The 22526-nt window shown below is 47.3% G+C and overlaps 1 protein-coding gene across 1 annotated transcript in view; it reads left to right on the plus strand.

Annotated features, from left to right (window-relative positions):
* The window catches only part of ZCCHC7 (zinc finger CCHC-type containing 7), an 88286-nt gene extending 69362 nt beyond the window's left edge, over positions 1–18924 (plus strand). The window contains exons 9-11 of the mRNA XM_050987457.1: positions 13831–13926; positions 17065–17182; positions 17621–18924. Of these exons, the coding sequence (XP_050843414.1) occupies positions 13831–13926; positions 17065–17182; positions 17621–18069 (663 nt within the window). The 3' untranslated portion in view covers positions 18070–18924. The remainder of the gene's footprint in view (positions 1–13830; positions 13927–17064; positions 17183–17620) is intronic.
* Positions 18925–22526: the final 3602 nt, after the last annotated feature.

Here is a 22526-nt window from a genome sequence, read left to right on the forward strand (position 1 = left end):
CTTTGCATGGTAAAAGACATGGCTGATATTTGCAATAAGTAAATGAAAAGAAACTGCATTTTCTGAATTGTTTACAATCTGTGTTTTATTATTCCCTTTAAATATTGTCTTTTGCACCCGAAGCAGAGCAGAAGGAAATAATGTTCTGGCAAGAAACAAAACTTCTAAATTAGAATTAGAATGATATTTAATGTTTAAATCTCTCTCTCTCTCTCTCTCTCTCTATGTATATAGATCTATATATCTATATATCTATATATCTATATCTATATCTATATCTATATCTATATATATATATATATATATATATATCTATATCTATATATATATATATATCTCTGTAGGATTGTAACAAAAAGCCAGGTTTTTTTACTCTCATATCAGCACTGTAGTATTCACCATAGAAATTATGGTACATTTTTCCTGTTGTAGGAAAATTAAATATTTTGGTACAAAAAGAAGAGCAGCATTAAGACAAGTACCACACGTTTAACAGAAAAGTGGTGTTGTGGCTGTCATGGCCCACAGAGGCTGCCCAGCTGTTGGGGGCCACCAAAGAGCTTTTCCTGCCCTTCAGCCAGGGACACAAGCACTGGAGTTAAACTGGTTTTGGTAACTTGATGGCGAGTGTCCCACGTGTGCAGGTCTGCGTACGTGCAGAGGAACTGGGGCGCTCAGTTTGGTGATAATTCACCAGATTTTGGCACCGTTCGCAGAGGGCTGTCACAGAGTTTGTCCGAGTGTTTTGCCTTCTGTGAAGTATTCTTGGTGAATTTCTGTGAACGCTGGTGAAGAACCACCCGGCCTTCCACGCCTGTCCTTTATGAGGCAGTTGGTTATTTCATTCATTTTGGGTCACTTTCCTAGGAGATGGACTGCCATCTATTGACTCCTCGGAGCCCCTGCACGGCGTGCAGGGCCGCCGGAACAATGACTCAATAACAAACCCACTCTGCTCTTGGGCACGGTCCTGGCGTTTGTTGACGTTGGCCATGGTGACAAATTTGAGCACATTGCAAATAATTTGTTGTATGGGCAGAAACGTCTTATTCCGGCCAAAACAGACTGCCAGTGCAAGGAATCTTATGAAGAAATGGCAAAAAAGGATTGTAAGTGGAATATTTTAATTTGCCTTTTCATGGAAGGAAAGATTATCATAAGGCATGCAGTGAAGCTTAAATCTAAGAGCTGTGTGATAATCAAAGCTTTATAAGTGGCTGAAAGTGCTTTCTTTGAACTTATTCTTTCAACTCTTTTAACTAAAATTACTCGGAAAAAAAAAAAGCCAATCAAAGTCAGCAGAAAAATCCAGCTCCCACTGTGGTTTAAAATACTCTTTAATAACTTCTTTAAGGCAGTGATTTGAAACTTCTACAGATCATTTTCATCACAACTACACTCCGTATTTCTCCTGTATCAGAGAAGGGCAATTATATTTGTCAAAATATATTTCAAGTGTTATTCGTATATTTTGTGAATTGGTTCATACCCACTAAGGTCTATCAAAAGGGTTATTGTCAATTAAATAACAGGACAAAGACTTCTGTGACAGAGTCAGGATAAACAATTTTGATCATAGCTTGCTGGAGTGTCAGTGATGATACATGCAATTTTTTTTTGGCACAAGGCATTTGGAGGCCTTGTTGAGCTCTTTGTTCTGGGTTTATGAGGAAGCTTTGCTTCCAGCTGTGGCTTCCTAAATTCCAGGTACTCCACCAACCCCGGGAGGCACGGCCCATGTTCCACAAGACATGCTGTCACATCATCCCCTGTGCACCCTGTGGGTACAGGGCTGCACACTGCACTGTTATTTCACCTTCAGAGCACTTGGCTCTTTCTCATTCCCTTTCTCCCGTCACTTCAAATTTGAGCTATAAATGTAGTGATATTTATTATGCATTTTAAGTGGAGGCCAGGTTATAGCCGTCTAACCAACAAAAAAGATAAACCTTAAATCACACTAGAATATCACTGGAAAAACTTGTGAGAAGGCACCCAATGATTGTCTTTTGTTTTTTTCAGTTGTGCAGTTGATTCTTTAAAAATGCAATATTTCCCTTCAAGTGTGACCTGCTGCCTGCGCACCTCGCCGTGCGGCCTGTGGCAGCTGCTGTCCTCAGTGGGCCCGGGCTGCGGAGGGGCAGCGCCGGAGGGCACACTCTGCAAGGACAGCCCTTGTCCCCTCTGCTGCTGCTGCTGCTGCTGCTGCTGCTGCTGTGGGCAGCCCGGGGCTCCGTGCTGGCCGGCCGGGGAGCGCCGTGGGCCGGGCTGCCCGCGCTGCCCAGCGGCCGCGGCCTCACCCGCGTCCCACGGCCTGCGGGGCCTTTGTGGCCTCAGCGGCCTGCTGAAGCTGCTGCTAGTGGTAGCATCCACCCAGCAGGTGACATCACTGGAGAAAAAGAGGAAATTCATTTCTTTTCAGTGCCCAGAGACCATATTTTGCCCTGGGTGTGAGGTTGCACTTGTGCCGTGAGGCCCCAGGGTGCGCGTGGCAGCGCCGCTGGGGCAGCCAGCCACGGGCGCGGTGCTCGGCGTGTTTTGGTGTCAGATGGAAATGGGCCGGCTCCAGATCTCACCACATCTTATGGTCAGAGTGGTTCGTGCCATGCAGGAAGGGATGTGGCCGGTTCGGCCCAGCACCAGGATCAGGGCACCACAGTCAAACAGGAATGAACTGTGCAAGTGTTAGAGTCTTCTTCAGTAAATAACAACTGAGTAAAGAAATTCTGTCCCTAAAATGGGCAGAGCAAGTTTTTTGTTTTCCCTGAGCTGTTTGTTGCGGCTGATGTGTGTGTTAAAACATAAATGTCACTGGGAGGGAGTGTTTTGTTTCATTTTTAAAGATGCCCTCCTGCCCTGGTGCCGCTCCAGCCAGCCGCGCTGGCTCCGTCCCCTGTGCCCTGCCTTCACCAGCCTGGTCTGTGTGAAACCTCACACAGCAAGATGGCCACCAGCAGAGCTTTACAGACAGCTGAATCTTTAATTAGCAGAAGCTACCATTTAACACACTTTTTGACAGTTTGTTAATCTTACTTTTAATCCTCTTACATGAAGGAAGGTGAACCAGGAACTGGCTGATTTGGCACCGTGTACGAAGGACACGAAGGGACGTGCGTCTTTTGTGTTTAAATGTTGCGCTCAGGTTTCTTTGTGTGCATGATTAAAATTCCTCGTGGCCTGCTACCTTTTTTCTGAAGTGAAAATATAAGCTATATGTCTGGAAGTCAATTTCTCTCTGGTTACACTGTGACTTCCAGAAAGGAAAAATAAAAAATAATATAACCCTGGCAAAAAATATTTAAGCCTGAGAGAGAGAGAGAGAGGGGACATTTGGTTTCCAGAGATTTTTTTAGGTGTTGAGCGCTGAGGGAAGGGATGGGTTTAGGAGCATTCTGGGGAGGAGGTTAATCCCTGGTTTCCTTGCAGCTGTGTCTGTGACATGGCCGCAGGGCTGGCTCCACTGGCCGTGACACAAAGCCACAGGCCGTGGGGTCAGTGCTCCTCTGGAATGCTTCATCACCTGGCCAGTTTCTTTCCAGGTGTGTCAAGGCTATTTCTAGCAGCTCTAGGGAAAAAAAAAAAAAAGGCCATTTGTGAAATAGGCAATGTTTTTCCCATATTTTGGAATCTCGGAGTGGGGCCTCGTGCCATTGCTTCAGTATCCATTCAGCAGGATCTTTTACAGGGAAGGCAGCTCAAAATTCCCAAGTTATGGATTTAGGGTAAAGATGACTCTGGCTCTTGTGGGTTTCGGGGCACATGAACACCTGGAGCATGACGGTGTCCACATACCTGCTTGGGAAGTGCTTGGGTTCATGAAGATTTCCTGCCCTTTGAGAGGCTGCTTGCTCTGATAGCCAGAGGAGGAGCTGGGGCAGAGCTTGGCCAGCAACAGGCAGGTGTTTTGGTTTTAAACTCTCCCTTGTCCAAACCTGACCCGTCTTGCAAGTGGTTTTCAGTGTCAGGGGTGCTGCTGACATGCTGCCAGCCCTGCACAGCTCTCCTGGAGAAAGCCAGCAGGTCAGAGGAGATCGGTGTGCTGGGCAAAGCGATTTTACAGCTTATTTTGCCCTGCTGATTTGGTTTTGCTGTGTTGCCACTCTCTTTCAAGTTTCAGATATTTTTTGAGGCTATCAGAAACCTAAACCCCAAATATTTTTCTATTGCAAAGCAATCACATTTCACAAAAGATATTCTGTCTGGAAGCTTTTTTTTTTTTTTTTTTTTTTTTTTTTCAGAAAACAAAGACAGTTTCAGGTCCTGAAATAACTGTTAGGTTTATGAATTCAAAGCACATGCTATAGCTTTTCAGTACAAAGGCTAGCTAAAAGTTCTTTCCCAATTTTTATTTGAAAGATGTATTTAGATTGATGGGGAAAAGAAGTTAGTTTAGTAACCCTGTATGAATTTTCTGCAAGGATGTTTTGGGTGGGATGCAGAACCTTCCAGCAGCATGGGTACCACCTGCCACTCACCTTCATCATGTAGTAACCATGGTAGGAAGTGTCCTGCTTCTCTGATTTTTATCTGTCTCATGCTCTTCTGCACCTGCTCCCCAGAAAACAAAATAAAAGGTGCTTTAAAATTGAGGGTTAAAGAGAGATTACATCTTGACCAAAAATTGTATTTCTGTATATCTCTGGAAGCAGTTCTGGAGATGGGGAGAGAGTGGAATGGAGGGCTGGGCTGGCTGACCATGTCTGTGATTTTGGGGTTCCAGATGATGTTGCTGTGGTGCTTGTCTTGGAGAGCAGCACTGCTCAGAGAGCCCCAGCTCCGTCACGGGTTTGAGGTGGTGTCAGGGGCCCTGTTTGCTGCCAAAGCAGCGTCTTTCCCTGTGAAAGGGAACTGGAGAGGGGCAGAGGATGGACATTCATGTGTTTTACTGTTGTAAATCTCTGGGTAGCTCACTCCCGCATGCCTCGGGCGTTCTTTCTGCAGTCCACCACATTTGGGGGCGTGTGTCCCTCCAGCCCTGCACACCCAGAACCAGAGAGGTTTGGGTTATTTTTGTGATGCACCAAAGCTGCTGGGTGAGTGGGTAATTAATCAAAGAGAATAAGCAGGGAGGGTTTGCTGCTGAAATATTTCTCCTTCATATACTCAACCTCAGCTCTCTTAAGGGAAAGGATTAAGATTATTTTTTTCTTTAATGCTTACAAATTCAGTTTAAAAATTTCACCTCTTTCCTTTCATCTGAAAAGGCAAACTTACAGAAGCATTTACATTATTTTTATTATTTCAACTATTAACTCTCTAAATGAGGAAGATAGAATTTTCAAGCTAAAATGAGGTTTCCAATGAGTTTTAAAAATATTTGAGGAAAAAAAAATTCTGTGCCTTCCTTCTGCTGTCAGTGCTATGCATGAATATTCATATTAAAGTTCTTACATCCTGAGAATTTCTCCAGAATTTCTCCAAACTTGATATGAAGGTGTCTTTCTTAAGTTTTATTAGACCTTTGAAGCAGTCTCAAAATTCTGTAGGAAGCCAAAAATCATCTGCAAATTTAACAGACGTTTTAAAATGTGAAAAAAATCAGTTGCACATAATACGCATAAAATGGATTTTTGTGCATTTTCGTATTGCAAAGTGGAAACAGTATAAAAAGTCAGCAAATCTGTTTGCACTGCGTGGTTCATCTTGCTGGTGATTCGTGTGTTGCAGCAGCCCAGAGCTCGTGCTGGTTAGACAGTAACTTCCTCAAGTTATGCTGGATCATGTTAATAATCTACGGATTAGGGTTCCCTAAAAATATTCACTGATTTAATTCCAAGAGGGTCTATCATGTCAATGATATTAATACATCTTGTTAGGTCCTGTCATGTGTATAGAAAAGTTTCTATCCCCGTGACAGAATTATCCTGATTTTGATTTCAAGTCTTGAAGAACCAAGTATAAAGGGAATTAAAGGAGCCGAGGGCCCGCACAGAGTGGTGAGGAGCACAGAGCTACGAGCAGGCAGTGGCAAAGCAGCCTCAGAAGTGTGCGTGAGGGGCACTGCGTGTGCACACACGCTGTGCCACCCACCCAGGGCCACAGAAGGAGGCATCCCACGGAATTTTTGGCTACAGGGGAGTGAAGCTGGGCCTTTGGTTTTGACTCATTTTTTAATGTGGAATTGGGTTAAATTACCGTCTGACAGACGTACCCCAAGGGCCGTGAGAGCGACTCTGCAGTGGGCTGCAGGGGCAGCCCCCCTGGAGGAACGGCACTCCAGCCTGTGTCCGGCTGACAGGGCCCTTTCCCTGCTCCTGGTGTCTCCACAGGGCAGTGCTGCCCCGCCTGGGGTGGGCAGCTGGGCTGGTTTTACACCACAGCAGGTGAGGAATTCGCAAGGGAAGGACAGTCACTGCCAGGTCCAGTTTTTCTTACACCTGTGTCCAAAAGTGGCTTGTCTTTTTTTTTTTCCCCTTTTTTCTTTTTTGCTGCCCTCAAACTTGCAGTTTCTTCACCTGTAGTCTCTGCTCACCTTGTAGCCAACAGAAAGTATTTTTGTGTTGTTTCTTGACTATGCAGTTAATTCTGATTCTAATGAATTTTTGTAACTTCTTTTGGCACTTAAAAATAGGGTGATGAGCACCTGTGCAGGAGTACAATCACTGGAGGGTTTCTGTGGACTGTGCTATAACCCTGAAATATCTCCTCCTTTAACATTAATTGCCCTGGATTTGAATGAGATACCCAGTTTCTGTCTGTTTTCATGCCAGATGAGAGCTGGTTATATTCATTCTGATTTTCTGAGGGTGGCCTCAGGAAGGAAAGAGAGGAAAACCGATAGCACTGAGATACTCAAAAGTTGGTCTGGAGGAAACTGTTTTGGTCAGCAGCATATTTGCGTGGTGTGAGAGTGCAGAAACCTGATATGCTCTGATCCATTTTTAGAAGCTGTATGCTATTCAGGAAGTCCCAAGTCACATTAAAGTAAAAACTGCATGGAATTGAAAACAATTTTTAAAAACAGGTGTGCAAAAAGGAGATGGAGAAGCTTTTGTTTGTCAGTGGTTGTATACAAGCTGCCACACATTTCCACAAGGACATATTTGGGATGCATGTCACTCGTTATGAATCTAGGTGTAAATAACTGCTGCTCCTGAATATATATGATGCTCTTTAATGGAGAGCAGATGAAAAAATTATGAGAAAATGGATAAACCTTAACACGTGCAGTTGGCATGTTGGTAATGTAAGGAAAGTGCGTCTGTGAAAGTGCTTGTTGTTAGTAAAGGATGCTGCATGCTGAAGCCCAGCTGCTGGGGAGTTTAAAGGGAAGAAGTTCAGTTATAATCTATTTCAAATGTACCCCAAAACTCACTTCTAGCAAACTGATGACTGCTCACTTGGCATCTCATATTCTTCAGTAGAACTTAAAGCTTTCCCATGTTTACTTCCCTTTTAGCTGTGATTAGAAACCACTTCCAAAAAAATATTTATAAAGAGTCTATTTATCAAGAAATACCTATTAGGAGTGCTCCCCTCAGAAACTTATTCAGACGTGGTACTTCCTCCTTTTGGGTGCAGTGGTGAGGGACGATCAGTAGATAACATAAAGATTAAAGTCAGAGAAAGGAAGCTGTAACTCATCCAGAATGACAGTAAAAATTAAAACCTTCGGGTTTGTCAGGCTCCCCCGTGCATTAGCTAATAAATATAACTGTGCTTTAGTTCTGTTCATCTTCTGATTTTACCGGCTTTGCAAATGTTTGTTTTCAGATTAATGTATAAATGTATGTGTAACTATGCATATGCTTAGCGTGGGGGCAGCCGGTGCCGTGCCCGGGCAGATACACAGATATATAGCGATGTATATAAACATTTGGCCAATCCCCTAACAAACACTCAAATAAAATGTACATGTCCCAGTGCATGAGTCTCCTCCTCCTCCTTCTCCTCCTCTTCCTCCTGCACCTCCTTTTCCTTCTCCTCCTCCTCCTCCTTCTCCGCACAGTCTCTCCCCACCTCCCCCACCCCACTTCAAAGCTTGTGGTCCTTTCTCCATCCGTGTACTAAAAGGTTTCTTTGTGAGCCAGGCCATTTGTCCGTCATTGTTTGGGGCCCAAACGGTGGTAAAATACCCTGTCACCGATCTGGAGCACGGTGAATGGCAGCTTCTCTCCGGACAATTGGCGGCGGTACCGAGAAATATTCCTGAGAGGATTATTTAACCTTTCAATTTAGGGGGCACAAAGCCCGGCTGATTAATGAACTTTCTGATGGGCGCCGATAAGCGGATCTATTTCTTTATTTCCTCCAAAAGTGATTCCTTCTCCTGTCCCATATTACTATAATCTTAAACATAAAATGTGGCAAATAGATTAAAAAACAGCACTAAAGAGTTTATCTGGCTAGCAAACTGAAGGAGCTAAATTAAAATTGGTAATGAAAGCAGTGGCTGAGCCCTGTATATGGTTTTTAAATGCGCTGTGTATTTTGAAGAGACTTATTCTCCAGCCTGCCTGGTAATGACTGCTTTGGGTGCGCGGTTCGGGTCCAGCTTCTGTTATCCCCCCAAAAAAATGAGTTGTGTTATCTGGATGACTGCAGACACATATGCATCCCCCTTTCTCACTGCATGGGCAGACAAGGTCGATAGCATTACAAGGTATTTGTGGCAGTGCTTGTTTCAGTTTTCAGAGCTGCCAGTTTTCAGCCAGATTTGAATTACAAAAGAAGAAGCTGGCATGAAAATTGAAAGGGTTTATCGGCTAGTCTGAAGCCTCATAGCACATTGCTTATTTATGCAGTCCATTTGCACCAGGAAATGTAAAAAGGAAATACATTTTAAAAATAAGGTCATAAAGACCCAGATATGTTTAAGATGGCAAATAAAATCTAGATACCTATAATATCTTTCCAGGAAACGATTTCACTTAATGTTGCACATTACTTCGGAGGAGCATTTATGTTACTGTCATAAATTTGTGCGTTTGTGTCACCATACAGATAGTCCCCAGGGATTAGGAACGAAAGTGTTTGCTAACTTACTTTAAAATTAAAATAGAAGGGGAGATAGGTTTGTAGTTCGAGAGCCACATCAGGAACAGTTAGAGTTTAATGCGCCATCGTTTTTAAATAACGTTTTGCATTCCCTGTAAAATTAGCCATGGACGGCTAGAGAGATGCCACCACCTTTGGAGAAAATTGGGATGCCTTTTAAACCATGAAGATTTTGAGGCATTCAGGGATTGTATTGTTGTTATCCTCACTATCTTGCATACATTCATTTTCTCTGTGAACTAGAAGGGTTTTTGTCCGTTTCTTAGAGAAGACTTTTTGAATTAATATTTTAGGGTTTTCTCTTCTGCTTGTGAGAGTATTAAAAGATTGCATTCATTTATTTTAAATATATAATACTGTACGTTTTGTCTCTTCCTTTAGCGTTTTCACACAGTCAATTGTAGATGCTATTTGCATCTCTTTAAAATGCATTGTAGAAATGTCTTATTTCTGTAGAAAGAGATCACTTCACAGTGCTCGTACTGTGGACCGAGCGAGTTAAATTTCTTCGTCTGGGAAAGGTTGTGGTTTCCCAGACTGTACAATCAAAAATTAAAATTTGATTAATTAACTTGTAATTTAATGTGTATCATGGCTTAACAAAAGAAAAAAAAAAAGAAGAAGAAAAGAAAAAAAAGCCCTAAAAGATAAGTGAGATCACATTTTTCTTGGCTATTTCACTGTGTTTTGGTGATGTCCAAATGTCATTTAGTAAAGTGTAATTTGTGGGACGATGCTCAGGTTGGACCTCCACAACTCGTGTGGGAAGAGAAAGGTTTTATTAGATAGCTGAAAAAAAGAAATAAAATTCAGTGAAGAAATTATTTAATTTGTAATTGTTTGGAGTTTAGGGGGATTAAAAGTCAAAATACTAAATTTGTATGTTTCTTGTTTATTAGCATGCACCAAGCTCAGTGTGTTTCTTTCATGAATTTTCATAAGGATTTTTACTACGTAGCATGTGTGGCTTAATGATGCAATCACCTGATAGACTGGGAAGACTCCAAAGGAGACGTTCCGGTCTGTTGTGTACATAATACTTGTTTCAAAAATCTGCCTAATTAAGGAATTACCCAATGGAATGCAAGTCTACTGGGTGCATGACACGGTTAAAGAAAATAACAACAACAAAAACCCCGGGTATAATTACAATATTACATGATACCTTATATTGGCAATTTGGAATATAAGGGAATGATGCTAACCTGCCATTGTTTCAGCTGGCACGCCAGCAGATTATGATAATTTGTAGGGGAAAGTAAATGTATGTTTTCCCATGATGGAGCTGCTGTGACCTTTTCTCTGCCCAGCTCCAGCCTGCGGCCACAGCATGTGATGGTTCACTCAATGGCTGTCTTGCAGTGGCTCAAGGAAGTGGTGAAGCCTTGCTGATAACGGGTTTTACTCCCAGAGTCAGGCCACGTTGGCCTTGTTGAGTTGCAAACACAAGCTTTGGCGGTTTGCAACGCTAGCGCTTCACCGTGGTGGACAAAGTGCTGGAAAGAGTAAAATTATTGCCTCCCATTCTCAGAGGTGTCCAAACTGAAGTTGGATGTAACCAACAGCGAAGAACAGCTCAGAGCAAGGCTTCATCCAGCGGGGGGTAGCTGGTGGAGTCATGGGCAGTGACCTTGGTTCTGTCCAGCCGGTTCCATGGCCCTGGGAGCTCATCTGCACTGATTTGTTTGTCAGAGTGGGCTCCACTGGTGCAGGAGTAGGGTGGAAGGCTTTCCTCGTGGCAGGTTTGGGGTCCAGCGTGTGCAAGAGCTCACCCTGCACAGGTGGGGCCAGGCTGCCATCGCACACACACTGCGTGTCACACCACGTGTGACAGCCTGGACACAGCACACGTCACACTCTGCACGTGCTGCGTGTCGCAGCCCATGTCACACCACATGTCACAGCCCATGTCACAGCCCATGTCACAGCCCATGTCACAGCACACATCACACTGTCCCGCGCTGGTTCTGGCACAGCCTGCAGAGGTGCCTTGGCCCAGCAGGGGCACTCGGGGTTGCACAAGGGGGTCTGGCCTCTCGTCCCCCCCACCAGCAATGCAGTGAGAGCAGGGAAACACGCAAAAATAGAGGTCAGACGATTTTCCTTAATTAGTGAGATTTAGCCAGATTGCAGTTCCTAAGTAGCAGTGAGCTTTGTAAAAGGGAGCCCTGGTCGGATCAAAGTCAGTGCAGATAAGGGGAGCTCAAGGTCACCGAGGGAGCTGCCCAGCAGGGCCATTTGCATAAAAAATTACTGTCAGAAATAGGCCAGAGAGGCAGCCCTGGCATTTTGATCTCTTGGCCTTTGTCATGGAGATTCCTGGTTCAGAAGGGAGGAAGGCCACTGTCCCAGATAATGATTAACTGTTTTAATGGCATTCATTCATTCATTCTGCACTAACTACTCATGCAGAAAAAAGGGTTATGTAAAATGACATTAGAAGAAAAATCATTTGTAATCGTTGCATCAGGCTGCACTTTGAGGAGACATTAGGAGTAAATCCATGGCGTGGTAGGCTTATGCTTTATCTTCTGATATTTACTGAGTTTACTGGTGCATGAAAAGCTTTCAGCAAGAATAGCAGATGGGATGGACCTTTCATAGGTAATGCTATCTACCAGGTTATTACTTCTATATATTGATAGTAAAGTAATCTCCAAGATATCACCCTACAAATATAGATTATTTAAATGTTTTTAACCAAAAAAAACCCCTATAACATAAAGAAGCTGTGTTGATGAATAGTTTATTTGGTACCCATATGGCTGAATCCTTAGATGCTTTTTTTAAGTCTTTAATAATAAGAAAACAGAGGGTTTATAACATGCAGGTTTCCTTTTTGGTTGGCGTGGGAGAAGAGTAAAGTTATGTAGAGTTGTAATCTGACCTGCAAGTGCTCAGTTTATTTTTTCCTTAGATGTAACCTTTGGCGTTAAGTAAATAAAAGCACGAGGGGCAGGGAAGCTGCCCTGGGAGGGGAGGATGGGGGGAGGATGTGTGTAAGCCCAAAGGACCCCATGCTGGAGGAACCCCCCACGTCTGCTCGTGCCCAGGCTTTGGTGTGGGGGCCCACAGGAGCTCAAGACCACTGCAGAGCTGCTCCTCAAGGAGCTTATCTTTCCTGTAAAGTGTTGAGACCTGAGTGCAAATTTTGCACCCAGAAATGAAAAATTTTCGGCTTTAGAACAGTAATGATGGCCAAAACCATAATTCCTTTCATTGGAGGATGTCATTCTGTGGGTGGAAGTGTCAGGCTCTTTGATTTCGGCACACAACATCTTGGAATGTGAAGGATGGTGTGTCTGAAATAATTCCTGGGATTTGTACCTACATGCTGCCACCATCCTGCACTTGGCAGCCCCCGAGCAGTGTGCTGGCTGGTTCTCAGAAGGTCTCGTGCTGCCCATGCTGCCCAGGTGGCAGGAGGCAGAGCAGAGCCACGCCGTCCTGCTCGGGGCCGCGCTCACATTCCGCTGGCAGAGCTCTCCAGCAGGGTCCCCGTGTGCTCTCCAGGGGCATCACCCTTGGAGACAAATGAGATGCAGGCAAGGCTCTGCTCGCTGGGAGGGCAAAGGAAGGTGTCTTCACAGGGTCACTGCTGCTCTTCAGGAGCCCTGTGCAAGGCAGAGGGGATTTCTGGGGACACTCGACATGCTGAAATCTGACCACAATAATGGTGATTGATCCACTAAACACACCAGACAGATTTTTCCCCAAGGGGACTACACAAGGGCTTGCATTTTGGTTTGTTGTTTTTTTATTTCCTTGTCTCTTCTACATACTTATGAAAAAAGAATACCTGAAAAACTGAGCCAGCTTAGTGTGTCACTTACACACTGCTGTTAGCTGGAGAGCTCTTGCTGTGAGACATGGATAAGAAATACACAGATTGCTTTATAGGTGGTCGTTTTTCCCTTTCCCTGTTTCCCCACCTTTTGTCATAAATCACTGTTGGATGTGTCACTCTTCTTAGTCTTCCTTCAGGCCCCTCCTGGTGCGTGGGTGGGAGCTAAGGAACATGACTCTGAAACACACATTTAAACCCAGGGCTGGGGAGTTCACAATACGGTGACACTGCAAGTGTGATCAGATTCACAAAGAACAGCACTGGAAGGTTCCTCTTGTTCCTGCCTATTTTACAAACACTGCTGTCATTCTTCTGGAGGCTCTGGCTGAGAGCACAGTGGCTCCCACAGCAGAAGAGCATGGCAACACACATTTAAAGAAAGAAGCCATTCCTGCAATGAGCTTTGCCAAATACTACAATTTTCTGTGAAATCAGGACCACTTTTCCATGCTCCTTTAGCCCCAAAGAGAAGGAAACACACAGAGTTCAATAAGGCGGCTCCCAAGTCCCACAGCTTTTGGGCCAGGATTCCTGCACCCCTTGTTAGTCCTGCTGCCTGCCCGTGCCATGGGCTGTGGCATCATGACGTGCTGGTATGGGACTGGTGTCCCATTCCCTCTGTGGCCATGGCATTGTGCCTCCCCAGCACTGTGTATCTGACAGCCCCTGTGAGACGAGGGGCTGGCACAAGGAGGAGGGGACAGATAAATCAGCAGTTTGCATTCAGAGCCGAAATAACACGGCCTGGTGGACAAGATGCCAGCGATGCCTCTTCCCACCTCATTTGTGATGCTCAGGCTGAACCTCGCTCTACAAAATTACAGTAGTGCCAGCCTGTTGCTGCTTTTTCAAACTTAACGTTCCAACAGCAAGCAGGAGCGTATTGATCTAGGCTTAATAAAATAATATTTATGTAATTTTCATTTACTTTTATTTCAGCATTCAGTGTACTGCCAGACATAACTGTTGGCCATTTCCATCCTCAGACCAAGCCAGGACCCATCAAGGCGGCCGGCTCGCCCTCGGAGCGCGCGGTGTCCCTCTACTGCTACAACTGCTCCCGCAAGGGACACCTCGGATACGTAAGTCTGGGCTGCACCCCCGGGCTGCAGATCCATCCCTGCCACCTGTGAGACACAGCTGCTCACTCTGAAACGTTAAACAGCATTATTAAACCTGGACAAAAACACAGCAAAGGAGTACATGAGGAAAGAGCTGCAGTGCTGGGAGCTGCTCGTGTGCACACCAGGACTGGTTCGTCTGCAAGATGGGTGCTCAGGCTTTGATACCCCTGGGGCTGCATCAGCCAGCCCTGGCCCCTCCCAAGGTCTGTCAGGCAGCTCTTCTTTGCCATTTATCGGTGCCAACTGCTTCCTTGTAACTGGAATGCAGGTCAGGTGTTGCCATGCCCACCCCCTGAGCACCCCCAAGCTTTGCCATTCCCAGCTGCCCCAGGTAAGGCACACCTGTGCAGCTTCTTTGTACCTGTCCTGGACAGCCCAGGCTGTCTGATGGCAACAGTACAGGGGGGAAAAAAAACTGTGGGGAGAACAGAGGGCATCTAAACTGCAATAACATAATATACATCACTAAAGCTTTTCTTAATATTCACACAACAGTTACCTTTCAATTGCGAGAGCCAATCATCTCATTATCCATCTGTAACACACACTGTCTCTGTGGGGCTGGAGGGAAGAGCTGGAAAGCCACACTGGTGTGTGTGACACAGGAGGAGTGTGTCCACACCTCGGTGGAGGCCTGTGTGTAAAGGGATCCCACCCATCTAATTTATTGATAGGGAGGGAGGTAACAGTTGCTATTTCTCCTTGGGAGGTTCATTGATTTGAGAGTGCCCGGCAGAGAGAATATTCATTGGAAAACAGTTGCTGGATACAGCTTTTTTTCCCCCCTTTCTTTTTTTCCCACATTCAACATCATTTCAGGTTTTTCACCACACTCAGCCCAACTATTTGAGTGCTGTTTTGGGAATCTTCCATTTCTGCCTGCTTGTGTTGATCCTTAGTTGTGGCTACCTGGTTTAGGTCAAATTCTGACCTAAGTTTGGCATTGTTCTTCTGTAAGGTGCTCCCTGGTAAAGGAGACATCATGAGCCTTAAGTGGCTTCAGTAAAACCAGGAGATGTGGCTGCACCTTCCAGGGTGTTTTGGTGATATTTATCACCTTTTTCAGTGCCTATCATCGCAAGTTCAGCTCTGTATCTGCAATTACCAACATAGACCAAATAATAGCAGTTTTTTTCTTGTATGGAATAAATGCAGGAGCAAAATGAACGTTAATCATGCATTGGATGGGTTTAGCTTATTTTTTCCTGTGGCTTAGAAACAGCAAATTGCCAGCAAATTCCTCTCTTCCCTTCTGCCTGCTCTTGTGTGTCAGCCCATTCAACTATCCAGTACGTTTTGTCAAAAGCTTGGGCCTTTAGTTTAGTTTACTTTTATTAAACTGTCCAAAAAATGGCACTGGAGGAAGACAGACACACATGGATACAAGTAAGGCTGCTGTAAAAGTAATGAGTAGTTATTAGAGATGCTGTAAATCAATTTTTTAAGTCATTATTAAGGCTGATGTAAAAAGAATTAGAAATTATATCTGAGGAGCTGATAGTAAATACTTAGATTGAAACTGGTAGAAACTGTACAAAATCAGAAAGGGAGGAAAGCAATTTATGAACATTTTCTGTCTCTCAAAGTTAAGGAAGATAAGAAAGTTAAGATAAGAAAGGAGCAGGACCAGCCTGAGCAAGGACTGAATGAAAGGGGATAAGCCAATAGCAACACGAGGAGACTGAGAGACCAGATGTGCACACCATTCCCAGAAACAGGCAAAACACTGGCAGGAAAACTGATTCCTCCTATATTTCAGCCAAACAAATGCCCAAAAGAAGCTGAGAAATGCAAAATACATCGAAACTGCACCTGTGATCTGCTGTGCCTCTGGAAGGGACAGAGGAGCAGGCAGGGACAGGGGCTGCCAGGGTGGCACTGAGTGGCAGCAGCAGCACATGCAGGAAAGCTGCTGGGCCCATGGTGCAGACATCAGGTGAGTGAAAGCTCCTGGAGATTGGTGAGGCCCAGGTGCCCCTAGAATGGCTTCAAAGTGACAGAGAGCAGAGTTAGATTAGCTGTCAGGAAGGAATTGTTCCCTGTGAGGGTGTGCAGGCCCTGGCACAGGTGCCCCGAGCAGCTGTGGCTGCCCCTGGCAGTGCCCAAGGCCAGGCTGGACAGGGCTTGGAGCACCTGGGGCAGTGGAAGGTGTCCCTGCCATGGCAGGGGTGGGATGGGATGATCTTTAAGGTCCCTACCAAGCCAAGCCATTGTGGGATTTCTATGATCTCAGCAGTATCTAAGAAGAGAAAGATGATGAAGCAAAGCACAGCAGGTAACAGGCAATTTGCAAGGAGGATAAAGGAGAATAAAGCACCTGTCAATATCATGGTACCAGATAAAAGGCAGAATCGTAGCAAGTGCTCCTGTTAGCCTGTCTCAAGACGTGGATAAATAAAACTGTGTGCACAGCAGTGAAAAAACTTACATTCCTGTTCAGGTATTTGGGAAATAGGCTGGCATGCACATGGTGCCAGAGTCAGCCCCTTCCTCGCCTCAGCTGTCTGTTCAGGGCTCTCCTGCTCTTCTTTTTCCTCTTCCTGTTCCCTGCGCTCTGATGTGTTCCCAGCAGCCTGCTGCAGGATTTGCCTGTGGTTTGTCCCTGTGAGGGAGTGGCACACAGTGACAGTGACACGGTGACACCCACCCTGGCTGTTGGCAGGCTGTGGCTCCCCATGGCTGCTCCCCTCTCCCCTTTGGGCTGCCCCCCTCTGCAGGGAGCCTCATCCCAAGGAGCCCAGGTGCCAGGGCTGCCCTGCCAGGGACTGCCTGCCTCTGAGGGGCTGGGGGTGTGCCCAGCCTGGCAGCAGGACTGCCGTGTCCCTGTGCCCAGCAGCTCTGTCAGCAACTCACCTGGTGTGTACCCGTGTGCCCCTGGTCCTCTGACAGACCATGGTCTGTTGTGTGGGTGTTACAGGTGTGTGCTAACTGCGGGTAATTCCCTCTGTGCTCAGACAGCACCAGTGTGTGCAGGAGGGATTACAAGCTGGTCATGAAAATGTCACAAGGACAGACCAGGACCTGCAGGACCTGGCCCGTTTCACTCCAGGAAGTCCCCACTCAGGCAGCTCTAGTGACCTGGAATGTGTTTTGCAGGAGTGCTCGGAGAAGAGGATGCAGGGGAACATGTTCCCCACTTCTCCCTTTGTCTACTACTACGATGATGAGTGCGACATCAAGAGGAGAGCCAACAGGTTAAAAAGAAAGGTGGCAGGTACAGAGTGGTTTGGGAGATCCCTCCCACCTTCCAGTCCTCTGTTTGTGCTTTTTAGAAACATTGTGGGATTACTTTCATGTGTTGGGAAAAGCTGTGTGGATTTGAACAGGTAGCCTGGTGGTAGTAAAAGATTTGTGACTTTACTCATCCGTGTCTATCATGGAAATTGACTGTGTCAAAGTCACTCAGGGAGCATTGTCAGATGTTTTAATTCTGAAAAATCTGCTGACATTAAAAATGCCATGAAATAGAAGGAAGGGGATTAAATCACGATTTGTGAAGATTCTAGCCTGATGACAGGAATAACACACAGTGAAGAAATCTGCCAGAGATAAATTGTTGTCTAACTTCATACATAACAGAGGAGAGGCGTGATGGCTCAGGTGCCCAGTTCTAGGGTTTTTAGGTATTGAAATAATCCGCTCTGCTTTCCAGACCTGCAGGAAGCTGGCCTTCTGCCAGAACAGTCTGAAACACCGCTGCAGGAGGAACAGCTCGAGGTGCCCAGCCACAAGAAAAAGAGCCAACTTTGGAAAGAACAGCAGGGGAAGCACAGCAGGAACAGAGAGCAGCAGAAGAAGATGAGGGTGAAGCGGGCAAAGAAAGGCCAGGAGGAGAAGCAGAGGAGGGGTGCTGGGATCCACGGCGACCCCGAGGACTTCCCTCGGGGGAACAAGCTGCAGGGCTGCAAGGGCAGCAGGGCACGCCGCAAGGCCCTGCTCCAGGCACCCCCAGCCAGCAAGGCCCTGAGCCTGCACCAGCCTCCAGAAGGTGCCAAGAGGAAGAAGAAATGGAAAAAGCAGAAAATTGCCAGTCCTGACAGCAGGGACAATCTATTCCTTATAAAGCAGCGGAAGAAGAAGTCCAAACAGAAATCCTGGTGATGGCAGGTAGCACTGGCATTCCCTGCTCTGGCTCTGCCTTCTCTTTACTCCTGTCCCTCTCTTAGCACATGAACTGGAGTCTGTCCCTGACCCAGCATGCTGGGCACCACCACCCACCCTGTCCATCTCCACAGCAGAGGGGACCACTCCATCTCTGTCAGCCACCCCACGGCCAGCAGCACCCAGAGCTCCTGCCAGGGGTGGTCTAGAATATGCTGTATGTTTATTGTCTTTGCTGGGGGGTGTGGGGCTTGGCAGGGTTGGTTTGTTCAGCAGGGAAGTGTGGCTGTGCTCTTGGAGCACAGCACCTTTGGGGCCAGTGCCAGGGGGATTTGGGTCAGGGGTGGACAGGGTGGAAAGCAGGAATGTGGGTATAAAGCACATCCCCTCAGCCACCTGTCCCCTTCAGAGAGCAGGAGGGCATTGGGCACTTCCCTCCCCCTGGAAGGGACAGCCAAGACTCTGCTTGATGCTCTGGCATGCAGCAGCCCCCCACCTCCCCACCTCCCTCTCCAGAGCAGTGCCATCCATCCCTTACCCTCAGGGCTCAGCTTTTGGGGATCCATCCTGTGCTAACCAGCTGGTCAGCAGAACAGGGATGAGCAGCTGGGCCTGGAACAGTTTACATCTCCCCCTAAATCTGTCCTTGTTCCTTGTAATGTGCTGGAGGAAAAAAGGAGTGGAGTATGAAGAACATACTTGGTTCCAGTCACACTGTGCTAAAATTTAATTTTTTTTAAAGACAGTTATTTTTGTACACTGGAATTCAGCATGTTGTTTTAAGGTTTGTAAGAGTAGAATGCTTTATCAAAGGACTAACACAAATAAAACTTTACATGAGAAATATGAAGAGAATGGGTTTGTTCCTCATTTCCTTTCATTCCAAACATAATTGTTAACGGTATCATGTTCTCTTTCATGAGCTGAAACTGCATCACCACTGGCAAGAGTAAAGTAAAAACTGCATTCATACTCCAATGTTGTGAAAAGGAAATTATCTGTGCCCTGCTGCTGTGTGCTCTGTGCTGAACCAGTCCCCAGTGAGCAGCTGAGGGTGACAGCACAGTGTCACTGAGGTGCAGCTCCTCTCCTCCTGCAGCAGTCCTGTAAATCAGAGACTGTACACCCTGCAAGGGTATCTGGAAAGGGACATGGGACCCAAGAAAAAAATGAGGAGTCTCATTATGGCAGTGTTATCCCATGCCAGTACTCCCTAAATTCACCAGATTTTGTTTAGCAAACTCAACAGTGGGAACACAGGTGTTCAGGAGACCGTGTCATCCTGTTTCAAAGGTATTTGGGATATACACCTGCATAGTATTTGCAAATCTGATGTCTAGCTTTGCTTCAGCACGTCCTTGGCAACAAAAATTAGGTTTTGCTTAACTTCATTTATTGCTTGATTGAAAAATTCCTGATGATACTGAAAAGAAAATCAGTTTTAGCCTTATTGAAAAAATACTAAGTTAATTCCACCCCTGAAAAGACTTGTTTATAACATGGAAACAGCTCTTTCCCAGATGCTGTGTTGTGCATCCCTTTTCAGTTTTGAATTCTGTGTTCTGAGCAATAGTCACTTTGAGCCTGTAGCCAAACCAGCACAAACCTGGCAGACAGGGAGGAGGGTTGTTCCTGGTGGTTGCTTTGCTCATCTGGCCAGCTGGCTCCTCTGGAGCTGGGTGCATTTCCTGCACCTCAGAGCGGTGCCTGCAGCGGGTCAGAGTTCATCCGGACTGCCCCACCCCGAGCACCAGGTGCCTGCCAGCGTGGCAGGAGCCAGAGCAGGGGGAGCCCTGGCCTTTCCCTGCTGCTCAGGGGGCTCAGGCAGGAGCATTTTACCTTTGCTGCTGTTCAAAGGCTGCTGGGCACTGCTGGGCACAGCCTGCCTGCCTTGGGAGGGTGAGGGCAGGGAGCTGAGGCACAGGGACTCCCACAGAGCTCAGAGAGACCCACGGCTGCCAGCTCCTGAGGCTCCTGCCTGCCAGCACACCTCTGTCAGCACCTGCAGTGGCCTGGAGCTGGAACTGCCTCTGCAGTCCTGCAGGCAGCCAGCCCCGCAGAGCTGTGCTCTGGGAGATGCCTGCTGCTGCTTGTGATCACAGGACAGTGAGCAAAAGGCGGGGGAAGCATCATCTTCAGGAGATGGGAGGGGAAAAAAGGGAAGCAGCACTCTGGAAGCAGAGGGCATCTGGGTGAGGGAGCATCCTGCAGGCCCCAGGCCAGGATCCAGCTGGCAGGCAGCAGCGTTGGCACTGTGGGAAAAGCAACAACGTCCTGCAGTGGCACATGCAGCCTGGGGCGTGGACCAGGGGGGAGTCTGGGTCCTGGCAGGGAACGACGTCAGCTCCAGGACTGACCAGTGTCAGGCTTTGCAGAAATCTGCACCCAGCAGGGCACTCGGGAGAACTGGCAGGGCTGGATAGTGCCACCAGCGAGGAGAGAAGGACAGGGACAAGGCTGGCTTGTTGCTGGAAAGCACCTGGGTGAATCAGGTGTGACGTAAAGTGGTGCCTGTGGCTCTGGCTGGCCACGTGGAGCAAAGCAGGCTGTGTCCAGCCCCAGCTGTCAGCAGCAGCCAGTGCCACCCAGCACGCCCTGTAAGGCTTCTGTGGGCAGCTGATGGATCTCAGAGAGTTCAGCACGAGAATAAAGCAGCAGGAGATTGTTTACATTCAGTGAGGAGGAGAGGACAAGGAAAATGGCAAAAAGGGGTGGATTTCCCAGCATCATCAATATCAGCACGTCAGGTGCTGTGAAAGGACAGTGCTGTGCTGGAGTCCTGCACCGGGCCTGGCAACTGGCAGACTGAGCTGCTGCCATGGAGCTCGGCTTTATTCCATTAAACCAGAGTGCTCCTCAGCCTGTCACTGCTCCCGCCTGCTCGCCCCCCTCCTTCAGAGAACTGTCAGTCCTTACTCCAGAGATGCCTGGGACTGGAAAACATGCTCATCCCAGGAGAGGACGGTGTCTCGAGGTCACAGCTGATGTGCACTGGTGAGGCAGCAAGAGGAAACCTACATTGCGTGAATAAATAAAGGGCTGCAGCTCAGACCCAGCCCTGCAGAGGAGACAAGATGGGAGGATCAGGAGGTCAGAGTCTTGTTGGGTAATGGGGGCAGGTGTCCCAGGAGTGAAGAGGGGAGAAGGGAGTATTGGGTCCATCATTTGTTGCAGCCACTACACAGAGAGGTTGAGGAAAGAAGGAGTGCTGTGATTTGAGGTGTCTGTGTCCATGGCACACCTGGGGAGGGGGGGGAGCCGGATGTGTCTTTGTGACATAGCTCAGGTCTGGCTCTTCCTGGAAGTGCTCCTTTCCCCAAAGTCTGTCTCAAAACATCAGTCTCTCTGTCCAGCTGCTGCTGTTCAGTCTGCAGGCACCGCTGTTAACCACAGGTGTCCAGGGCCAGGCCCCAGCCAGCACCAGCAGCCCACGGTGCCAGGCTGGCTCAGCCCCTGCAGACCTTGTTCCACCCCTCGTGTACCTGAGCAAACCTGGGCTCATCCCCCCAGCAGGTGGGCCCTGACCTGGGGGCTGCCAGCAAGGGTGGGCACTGCCGCGCGGCACCTTCCAGGTGGCATGGGGGGGACAAAGGCAGAGAGGGTCAGTGGCAGCCCATGATGGCACCACGGGGCACAGCAGCCAGTAATTGCACTTTTTTTCCATTGCAAAATGATTATTAGTGCCTCAGTTCATTATCAGAGCAAATTTAATTTTTCAATGTAAAGGAGCCAGTTGTATTTATAAAGGAAACACTGTTGATACAGCCGGAAAAAATTAATTCATGACAAATGTAAGGAAAACTAATAGTCTTTAACCAGGGCAATATTTGACTGTGTCTAATTGTGCTTTGAAACGTTTGAAAAGTCCTGGCAGAAATTCTTGCAGCAGCATTTTGCACTTCTGATGAAACTGCATTTAAACATTGGTTTGTTTGTTTTTTTTTTTTTTTTATTAACCTTGTGCCAGTCTGGTCAAATCACAGAAATACTGTTGTGGAAAGCTGGTATTCTCTGGTGTATTTGTGCACTGGCAGGGGCATTGTGTGCCTTTGGGAAGGTCCTGTCTAATCCAAATCCATTCAGAAAGGAAACAAGGAAGAGGGAGCAGAGGCAGGGCAGAGTGGCCGCAGCCAGGCAGGAGGAGCTGGGGCTGCCCACGCCGCGCAGCCTGCTGGCAGGGCTGCCCTCGGCCAGGAGAGGAGGGCTCGGCAGGCACCAGGGGCTTTGGGGTGGGGGAGGCTGCAGGGACACGTGTTCTCCTCTCTCCACGGGCCAGAACACACAGGCACAGGTAACCTTTGGAGCCATGGGCTGATTGCACGTGGCCAGGGCGAGTCCAGAGCAAGAGGGGCAAGCCCAGGTGGGGCTTTGGTGCCTGGCTGGGTCAGAGCTGCAGGGGCTGTTCCTGCTGGGCTCTGCAGAGGTGTCCCCAGCCCCTCCATGGCCCCCGCTGTCCC

The sequence above is a fragment of the Serinus canaria genome, chromosome Z (assembly GCF_022539315.1).
Source record: "Serinus canaria isolate serCan28SL12 chromosome Z, serCan2020, whole genome shotgun sequence".
In the NCBI taxonomy this organism is placed as follows: domain Eukaryota; kingdom Metazoa; phylum Chordata; class Aves; order Passeriformes; family Fringillidae; genus Serinus; species Serinus canaria.